Below are 10,114 nucleotides of genomic sequence, written 5' to 3'. Positions count from 1 at the left end.
CTTCAGATGGGAACTAGCCCCACTTCTGCCCCTGACAGGCCGGAAGCCCAACCTTTCTCTTAGGGTTCCTGTCCCCCCATATAATTAGAGGGGTCACCAGCGTTATCAAGCCCCTTTGGATAACTGCGGTCACCCTGAGCCAGAATATTAAAAAATAGTGGCTCAAGCCCTCCTACAGCAGTGCAGTGTAAGCATAAGCCGTGGGGCCAGAGAGCCTGAGTTCAAATCCTTCCGTGGCCTCTTAACCAGCTGCCTATCCTTGAGCAGGCTACTTTACCTCTCTGGGCCTCAGTGTCCTCATCTGTACAATGGGGATATTAATATCATCTACTAGGCGGGTTCCCCTGTGAAGACTAAATGAGTTAATATGGGGGAAGCACTTGGCACTTTGCTGGGAGAAAGCTCGCCCTTGGGGGGGTCCCTTATTACCTCTCTAGCTGGAGAGGCTCCCAGCCTGTCCCTAGCTGCCTAAACAGGGGCCCTACCACTCCCTGGATTCCCTCCTTCTGGCTGCAGGATTTTTTTGTCTCCACCTCCTTGGGTGACCCCCTGTCCTCTCAGGGACCAATGGGCCCTTCCTGGCGCATTCCGCCCAAAGAGGCCAGCTATCTTCTAGAAACCCAAACTGCCAACCAGCCCCCCAAATCCAACGCACAAAAGACCCTCCCTTCCGCATGAGGCCTCTGCTTGAGGTCCGTCGAGCACAAGTCCTCTAAGGGGGGGCCAGGCCTCCAGCTTGGAAAGGTCACATGCACCTTACTCAGTGAACTTCTCTCCGGGTCTCAGTTTCCCCATCTGTAGCATGAGGGAATGGAGTTCCATGATGCCCATGGCCTCCTGAGCACTGAGGCCACTCTTCCTACTTGTCTTATTTTACGTCATCTTCCTGCTCCGTAGCCTGCCATGGCTCCCCAGCACGCTGGTGTCCACCCCCAGTCCTCACCGTGGGGGGCAAGGCCTCCACAGGGGAGGCCAGTGTCCCCGCCCACTCCACCAGGAGCCTCTGCTGGCCTCGGGCGGGGGGTGGCTTCCCCACTTCCTTCTCCAAGGACCACCCCTGAGAAGCCTGGGAGTCCCTCAGGCTGGGCGTGAAGCCTGCCTCTCCCATGTGAGCTGTGTGGCCTTGGACAAGCCGCCTTACTGCTTCACTCCTCTGAGTCTGACGGGATTAGATGAGAGAACTAAGCCTCCAGCATGGGATCTGATCTCTGACCTCCCAGGAGTGGGGGCCTCTGAGGAAAGATGACTGGGCGGGCCAGGACCCCACAGAGTGGAGTAGAGGGAGGGGCAGTGAAGTAAGCAGAGGTGGGGCAGGGTGAGGAATGTTCTGGAGAGTGGAGAGCTCCTGTGAGGGAAGGCCTGGCAGGTTGGTCAGGCCGTGGACTTTGTCCACAGGGTAGCAAGAAGCCACCGGTAGGTTTGCGCTGGGCACACCAGGCATTCTGGAACTGTCCGACTCCACCTTGCTCCATGAGCGACGGGGGAGGTGCAGGTCAGCTAAGGGAGCCAAGTAGGAGGCAGCCACAGCTTTTCAGGACAGAGAGATGGGCTAGGACTGGACAGGTGGCAGGAGACTCCCACCGGCGGAGTTGAGGGGGGATCGCCCATCCTCCCTTGGTCCCCAAAGAGCCGGGCCACCAGAAGGTCTAGGCTTGCCTTCAGCCACATGCCCACTGGGCCCTGCCGGCCACCCCACACCAATCTGGGGGTGACCCCGGCTGCCACCCAAGAAATGAGCCACACTGACGCTCCTGCAAACCCTCCAAGGGTATGTGTTACTTCCCAGGGTCCACGTGGGCAACCACGCTGTGGCACTCTCGGATGTCAGCGACTGCCACACTCACGGCCGCCCTTCTCTCAGACCGACGGGCTTCCCTGGGTGGCTGCCGTCATGCGTGGTCCCAGCGAGGGCACCTCCCTCCTGCAGACCGCTGGGGTGCCTCCTTAAGGCTCAGAGTCTCATCTTCCTGTCTGGACCTGGAACTACTCTGTGTAATTCCGTTCCAGGGCCCAGATGCCCCTCATCCTCCTGAGGCAGCCTGGGAAGGCGTACGGGGTCCCCTGCGCCCTCCAGCCCCTCAGGGACCACAGCACAGCTCTCCTCTCTCGGTGTTTATTGGTTCTAAAGGGCATCCGTTCTCCCAGGGCAGGCTGAGCAGGCTCATGTCTTCTGGGCTCCGTGGACAGGGCGGTTCACATGCTCGGGGGAGGCCAGGTAGGCCTTGAGCTTGGGCCGGGCACTGAGGCGTGCCACATAGGCCAAGAGCAGGGGGTGGGAGTCCAGGCAGCCGGGGGCCAGGACCTGGTGATTCAGCAACAGGTCCAGCAGATTGTAGTCGGCGAAGGAGATCTGCGGGGCCAAGATCAGAAGAGAGCTGGAGCAGGGTCAGAAGAGGCAGGGCTGCAGGGAGCCAGGACCCTGGTGGCTCGCCATGGCTCTCCTCTGGGCCTCAGTGTGCCCTTCTGAGAAATGGGCTCTGCCACGGGCCGGACCCAGCACTCACCTGGTCGCCCACAATGAAGGCCTGGCCCCCCTGGTTCTGGACCAGCAGGGTCTCAAAAGGCTTCAGGCGCTCCGGCAGCTCCTGAAAATACTTGGCCTTGCCCTCCTCCTGCAAAGGGCAGTGATCCAGTGGCAGCTCCCAGCATGCCTGGCCAGGGTGACTTCCCGGCCCCGGCCCCGGCCCCGGCCCAGAGCACCAGCCCGGCCCTGCTTACGTAGTTGTGGTGGATGAGCCGGCCACAGTGCCTGCGGACGTCCTCCACACCGTCGTTCACCATGTCCACCAGCGCCGCCTCCCGCTGGTCTTTGCCGTACAGCCCTGGGGCAGCAGCCGGGCAGCGGGTCAGGCTCCGTCCAGGCCGGAACTCCGCTGCTCCCCTCTCCCCCAAACGCCCACAGGTCTCAGGCTGGGGCACCCGGGTCCCCCGATTGGGAGGGGTCGCTCTGCCCAGCTCTGCTGCTCCCAACTCCGAAAGCTCAAGAGGAGGGGTGCCGCGGGGCCTCAGTCCATTGGGCAACCGACTCTTGATTTCAGCTTGGGCTGTGATCTGGGGGTCCTGGGATTGGGCCCTGCATCAGTGTGGGGTCTGTTTGGCCCGCCCCCTCCCTCTCTGCCCCCGACTACTTTCTCAAATAAATAAATAAAAGCTTTAAAAAAAGGCCCAAGGGGACATGCCCAGCTGAGGACCATGTCCCTTCTTGGTCGCATCCCAAGTCTTATCCCGAGACTCAGGAATTTCTTGACCAAATGGCCCCAAGGCCCCTCCCCCAGATCCGTCCCTCCACCCCCACCCCTGCAAGGGTGAATGAAGCCTCCCTTCTTCCCTGGGCCTGAGAGCAGCTGCTTGGGGAGCCCGGACGGAACTGGGCCGAGGGCACTAGTGGGGCTGTGTGCAGTGCTGAGCAGCGTCATAGGGGCAAGAGGAAGCGGCAGGCCACAGCCGGAGGCCTTCCTCCTCCCACCCTGGGTCCTGCAGAAATCAAGGCAGGCTTGGCCTGGGGGCCACCACAACTCCTCTGTCCCATTCCCTGATTGCCACATCCCACTGGGACCCAGGGCTTGCCAAAAAAGAGGCAGCTCTTGCGGCCATGTTCCTACCACCATTGTAAGGAGGCCAGAGGCTGGCTCACTGAGCACGGATTTTCTAGATTCAAGAGAGACCAAAACAGGGGAACATGGGCGGGAGGTCCACTGTGAAGCCTGCAGCGGCCTGTTGCCTAGACCGCACACTGCGGGGTCGCAGCCTCCTCTGATTTGTCTTCCAGGAAATGGGCACACGCAACGCACCTGGCACCATCCGGCTGGCAGAGCCCTCATGACCTGCCCTTCCTTCCCTTGGGATCATCTGGCCTGTCCTCCCGACGAGCGGAACTCTGGTACTCAGGACATCCGAGGGGGACCCATCGGATTCTCTGCAGGCTGCGCTGCCCGCAACTCTGAACTCACCAAAGGTGCGGCCCAGGTGTCGCAGGATGGCATTGGACTGGTACAGGGTGAGGTCTCCATCCTGGAACTTAGGGAGCTGCCCATACAGCTGGGGGGAGGGGCACAGCGCTGTCAGCCATGCTGAGCTTGGCTGCCCCCAATGGCCCAGCCCCCGCCCCCTCCAGGGGGGTCACTCACACAGGAGGCCTTGAGCGGGCCCTGCAGCCAGGTCTCCTTGGTCACCACCTCCTCCTTCCAGCTCTGGCCCTGGTCCGCCAGCAGCATGCGCATGGCCTCGCAGCGGCCTGGGGGCGAGGGGAGAACGGGGTGGTGGGACACGTGCAGGGACCCCAGCCTCACAGCGCCCTGGGGAGGGGGGTCCAGAGTGTGGGGACGGGACAGAAACTCTAGCTTCTGAGCCTCCTGAGGAGATAAACCATGGGGAAGCAGTGGCGACCACGGCCCCAGTGCCGTCCTGGAGAGGGAGACAGGGGCGGAGACCCCAACCCATGGTGCCCCAGGATGGGAACAGAGGCAGAGGGACAGTGCAGCCAGGCCGGGCACCAAGAGGATGGCACCTCGTGAAAGCCGGACCTGGCCCCGCCTCTGCCGTCCAGGCTCCGCCCCCGCCCCACCGACCCCGCCCCACGGCCCGGGACTCCTGGTCCTGTCTTCGGCCTCGGCTGGACCCCAGGGAGCAGCCTGAGCAGGTGGCCTGGCTCCACCCGTGCCCGTCGCCCTCCTGAAGGAGCAGGGGCCGCACCTCGGGTGGGGAAGTAGACGATGGTGTAGGGTGGCACTAGGAGAGACGGACAAGGCGTGAAACAGGCCCCTCACGGAGCTGCACCGAGAGGGGGTGGCTCAGCCAGGGTCCCGCCCCCCACCCCCATGCTTACTCCCACCCCCACTCCCCATCCCCCATCCCCCACCCCAGGCTTGGTCCAGACCCTACTCACTAGCTAGCGGGGGAGTGGAAAAGCAAGCAGCAGGAAGTGGCGACGAGCCCAGTGACCTTATATTTATGGTCTGTTCCCCAACCCCCCTCCCTTCTCGCCCCACCCAGGAATGCGCCGAGTCACCGAGCGGAGCCTGGCCCTGGGCAAGGCTGGGTGTGGCGGGGGCAGGGCCGGACGGGCTCACCCGCACCTCCGTGCCACCGTGTACCCTGCCTGAAGGGCACTGACTTCAGCATCGCACAGCCACCACCAGCATCCGGGCCACGCCCAAACCCGCAGGCTCAGGGCCCACGGAGGGCTAGGTCCGGGTCCCCAGCGCCGGCACACAGTAGGTGCTCATTAAGTGCTTCTGGCACGAATGAATGCAATTTCGATAGGCATATCCACTTTATACCTCTTCTCTCCAGAATAATAATTATGGCAAACCCTTAGGGGCCGAGGACTGTGCTGAGAACTGTATGTAGATTACCACCCTAGGACTTGGTATTGTTCTGATCCCCATTTTACAGAGGAGGAACTGAAGCACAGAGAGGTTAAGTGACTTTCTCAAGGTCACACAGCTGGGAAACAGTACTTTGACTATTCACTTTAAAAAGCTTGTTAACCCTCAGTCTTTCTTCTGTAAAGCCTTGTCATCTCCAAACCATGTTTTGACTGAGTCTAAGCGCTCTTCAGATACCGACTGGACATGGGGATACGGGTGGCTGGAAAGATGGACTGAATGGGCAGGACCTCCTGAGCCTGAGGGGGTTGTGTTCTTCCAGGCAGAGCCCGGTGCCTACCTCCCTGCAGGCCAACGGATAACACCCCCAGCCCTCTTCTGGCTGCCCCTTCCTGGGTCGGGGCAGGGGTTGGGGGGTGTCTCAGTGGCTGCGGGAGTCCTCCGCAGGAACCAGAGCCTGACTGAACCAGACGTCTCTCAGCCAGGTTTTCCCATCAGAGCCAGCAGGAACGAGGAAGGTATCTTCCCCTTCTAAAGCCTGGGTGGGGGAGACCCAAATCAGGCCTCCTCAGGAGCATCCTTTGAGTCCACAGCTGCCTGGGGCCGGGAGGGGTGGGGGAGGTGGTGCCAGGGCTGGGTTCTATCCCTGACTCACAGCTGGAGGAACATCTGCCCGGCACTTAGCAGCTTACAAAGAGCTTTCACATAAATGGTCTCATTTCATCTCCACCACGTCCTGAGAGGGAGGGAGTCTTGTTCCCATTATACTGACGAGGACACCAAGGTTCACAGAGGTTCATTCACCTGCTTGGCCTGGAACATTCATTGCTTCCCTTCGTGCACAAGCATCTAAGGCCTGGGAGACCCCTTCCTGCCTGGAGGGCCTGCCTCCTACCGGCTCACCCCTCCAGCGATTGTGCTCAAGTGCCCGGGGCCAGCTGCCCCCTGCTCAGCAGGGCACTGTTCGACAGTGTTCTGGGGTCTGCGTTTACCCACAGTCCTCTGGCTCCCCAGGCAAAGCCCGTGGACTCTCTGGCCACCCCGGGGGCCTCCTCCTCTGGGATCCAGCAGCACAGTTTTTCCAGCCCCGGGGGCCAGGAACTTCCCTGTGTCCATCCCCAACCTTGCGTCTACGTGTATCTCAGCACCGGTCTCTGGCGGTTTTTGAAAATATAAACAAACCGCTCTGTTTTTCCTCGGATTTCAGCCTTATAAAGGGTACACTCGGCAGCTTTAATGCATTGTGCTGTGCAGCCTTCACCACTACACAGTCCCAGCACCTTTTCATCCCCCCCAAAACACCTGAACCCATGGGCAGTCCTGCTCTCATCCCCACTCATCTATTTTGTTGCTGTGGATTTGCCAGGCCGGGTATTGCATATAGCCGGAAGCATACATTCTGTGGCATTTAGGGTCTGGCTGCTTTCACGTGGCAGAATGTCTTTGAGGTTTATGCATGTCTTAGGGTGTACCTGGGGTGCCTGGGTGGCTCAGTTGGTTGAGCGTCTGCCTTTGGCTCAGGTCACGATCTCAGAGTCCTGGGATCGAGCCCCAAGTCTAACTCTCTGCTTGGTGGGGAGGCTGCTTCTCTCTGTCCGTGTTCTGACTCTCTCAAATAAATAAATACAATCTTTAAAACAAAACAGTGCATCATTCCTGTCTCCCGCGGAGGAGTATGTCGTGACACGGGCACGCACATCTTGTCCACCTGTTCCCACACCGACGGACATCGGGGCTGTTTCACTTTGGGGCTTGTGTGAATCAGGCTGCTGTGAACACTTGTGTGCAAATTTTTGCATGAACTTAATGCTTTCAACTCCCTTGGGTACGTCCCCAGGGGTGGACCGGCTGGGTCACACGGCAGCTCATTTTGAAGAAATGCCAAACTCTTTCCCAGAGTGGGTTTCAAAAACCCGCCAGCAGCCTGTGAAGGCCCTCGCTTCTCCAAGTCTTCACCGACACTGCTACTGTCTGTCCTTTTCACTTTCCTTATCCTGGTGCGTGTGGAGTGGCGTCTCCAGGGGGTTCTGTGCGCCAAGGCTGGGGTGACTTGTGGGGAACAGGGAAGGGAGGGAGCCATTGTCTTTTGTCATCAGGGACACCTGGCTGGCTCAGTCGGTGGAGTACCGGAGTCTTGATCTCAGCGTTGTGAGTTCAAGCCCCATGTTGGGCGTGGAGCCTACTTAAATATTAATATTAATATCAATAGGAATTTTTTAAAGAGATTACAAGTAGGCAGAGAGGCAGGCAGAGAGAGAAGGGGAAGCAGGCTCCCAACTGAGCAGAGAGCCCCACACGGGGCTCGAACCCAGGACCCAGAGATCATGACCCGAGCCGAAGGCAGAGGCTTTAACCCACTGAGCCACACAGGCGCCCCAATAATAATTTTTTAAAAAGAAGAAGGATCACCGCTCAGAGTGGAGGAGATAGACACAAGGCTTCATTCACACTCTGGTTAGTCTCTATCAGGCTATGAGTGGGCTAGGCTTCATGGCACACACCAGAATAGGAAAGATAACGGTCTCCACTCTAATTGACTCTTCCAATGAAGAATATCAAGTCTTCCTCAGCAGTCCGTTCACCGGCCATCTATCCATCTCCATCCTTCTCTGTCTGTCCATCTGTCTCTCCCTCTATCTAGTCATCCGCCCATCCAACAACCAAACATTTGGCCCGCAGCCCATCAGCACACCTACCGATTTGTCCACCCACCCATGCAGCTACCCATTTCCCCACCCAGTCATCCTCCGCCTGTGCATCCAGCCGTGCATCCCCCACCCGTCCATCAGTGCAATCATCTACCCACCCATCTACCAACTATTTCACTACTAGCCTATCAAGTCATCTACCCATCCTTCCATCCAGTCAGCTACCTATCCGTCCATCCGTCCGTCCGTCTATCCATCCATCTCTCTGTCAACCTATGTGGACATCCTACACACTGGAGCCGGAGCTCCAGCTTGGCTCTGGTGGGCTGGGCATCGAAGCAAATACCGCAGAATGTTGTTCACTGAACACAAGTGAGGAAGGATCTCCAAGCCAGGCTTTCTCCACCTAGATACAAAGGCTTTGCTTCTTGACTGAAAACACTTTTATCCACTCTACCCTGACCACTTATCGCCCCCACTACTTTGGCTTATGCTTTGGGACACACGTTTCTCCCACTTCCCACCTTCTTAGATGGTCCTTTGGACATAGGATCATTTGTCACACGTGGAATCCACCATTTTTCTGAGCCCTTCTTATGTGCCAGGAAACTTCTAGGTCCTTCACTTAATTTTCACAAAGGTACCAGGAGGCCTCTGTCAACATCCATTTTCCAGATAAGGAAACTGAGGCTCAGAGAGGGGAACTAATTTGCTGAGGGCCACATAGTAAGCACAGAGGGAAACCCTGGCCTATAGACCTTCTAGAAGACCTTGCAGAAAATGCTAGAATTCCTGTGTCTGAAGGATTTTGCAGTGGTGCCTGGGATGTACTGCCCTTCTGGACTCCAAGAAGAGGCAAGACCCCAAGGGCAGAGGGTGACGGTTGCAGGCTGCGGAAGGCTGAACCTTCTAGGGGTCAAGTTGAGCGTCACAAGGAGCCCTTCCCACCCTTTACCACCTGGCCGGCGTCTGCTCACCTCTGAACCCTGACCTTTCCTCAGATCCCCTGCCCTGCTCAGGGCTGTGTGCGGACTGTTCCCTCCTCTGCCCGCTGGCCACCCTTCCCTCTGGGTGGTCACTCCCACCATCCTTCCAGTCTTGGCTCCCACGCCATGTCCTCAGCGCCCCCAGTCACAGCAAGGTCGCCTTCTCCTCTCAAGAGCCTGTCCCATCGTCATCCTGGGCTTGCTGAATGCGCATCTGCCCCCAGCTGGAAGGTTCCAGGAGGCAGGGACTGGTTCCTAACACCCAGGAAGGCGATGTAGGTACTCCTCGACGCTTGCTGAAGACACAGCCCCTCTGAAATTTTCTCTGGCCTCTTGCCACCCATACCCTCTCCAGGAGCTACTGACCTCTGCCTCCCTCCTGGGGGGCCTCTCCCTAACATACTCTGCTGGATGCAGGGGCCTGGAACATTCCACATTCACAGTTGATCCCTGCCAGGGTCCCGGCGCTCACCCAGGGCTGAGCACGGGTCAAACCCTAAAAGGCCGCCCCACCCTCTCTTCTCCACGAAGCCCCCGTCGCCTGGAGTGCGCCCACGCACCTGGGGACTGTCTGTGGCCTTTTTCTGAGTTCGATGTGCCTGAAAGCAGGACTCTCAGGACAGACCCAGTCTATACAGGCCTTGAGGCTCGGTCCCAACTGGCCTCAGATGTCTGCAAAAGGAACACATGAATGGGTGGCCGCTCGTGTGGCTGAGGGAGGCCAGAGCCACCAGCTCGGGTGGCAGGTGTCGGGCGGGATCTGTTTCCCTCGGACAAAGGCTGGTGCGGGGGGCAGGTGAATAAATCATGAGGGGCCTGGAGCAGGGCGGGGGCAGGACAACTGACCTCATTGTGGGAGGTGAAGACCAGGCTGCTGGGCAGTAAGAGGGCTGGGGACACAACAAGGGGGCTCGAGAGGCCGGTGGGGGGGTGCCTGGCCCACCCCCCACATTTCTCCCTGAAGGAGGTTGGAGGTCAGCAGAAGGTAGGTGGGAGATGCTGGCGGGAGGCGAGGAGGTGGGGGAGTCCAGAGCTACCCTGGGGCTCTGCGTGGGAAGAAGGGGGTATATCTGGGGGCCGGTGCAGGTTGGGGGGGCTGTCTTTCCAGAATCTGGGAGTCATCCGGGAGGGGGTGGGGAGAATGGAAAGAGCA

At 59.1% G+C, this 10,114-nt stretch overlaps 1 protein-coding gene across 3 annotated transcripts; it reads right to left on the bottom strand.

Moving 5' to 3' along the window:
* Positions 1 to 2,097: 2,097 nt before the first annotated feature.
* GSTP1 (glutathione S-transferase pi 1) lies at positions 2,098 to 5,114 on the bottom strand. 3 transcript variants are annotated; one of them, XM_082748709.1, is made up of 7 exons: positions 4,886 to 5,114; positions 4,693 to 4,728; positions 4,128 to 4,234; positions 3,951 to 4,038; positions 2,719 to 2,822; positions 2,505 to 2,612; positions 2,098 to 2,350 (listed from the first exon to the last, which is right to left on the bottom strand). In XM_082748709.1, coding segments are annotated over exons 1-7 (633 nt in total). In that variant the 5' UTR covers positions 4,887 to 5,114; the 3' UTR covers positions 2,098 to 2,161. The 3 variants fall into 3 exon arrangements, with proteins under 3 accessions (XP_082604835.1, XP_082604837.1, XP_082604836.1); XM_082748711.1 differs by having other exon boundaries at positions 4,569 to 4,728; positions 4,886 to 4,941; XM_082748710.1 differs by lacking the exon at positions 4,693 to 4,728 and having other exon boundaries at positions 4,886 to 5,019.
* Between the last annotated feature and the right edge of the window lie 5,000 nt (positions 5,115 to 10,114).

The sequence above is a fragment of the Mustela nivalis genome, assembly GCF_964662115.1.
Source record: "Mustela nivalis genome assembly, chromosome: 9".
NCBI classification, from domain to species: Eukaryota; Metazoa; Chordata; class Mammalia; order Carnivora; family Mustelidae; genus Mustela; species Mustela nivalis.
Note: the sequence above shows the minus strand (reverse complement) of the source record. Positions and strands in the feature narration are given on the sequence as shown.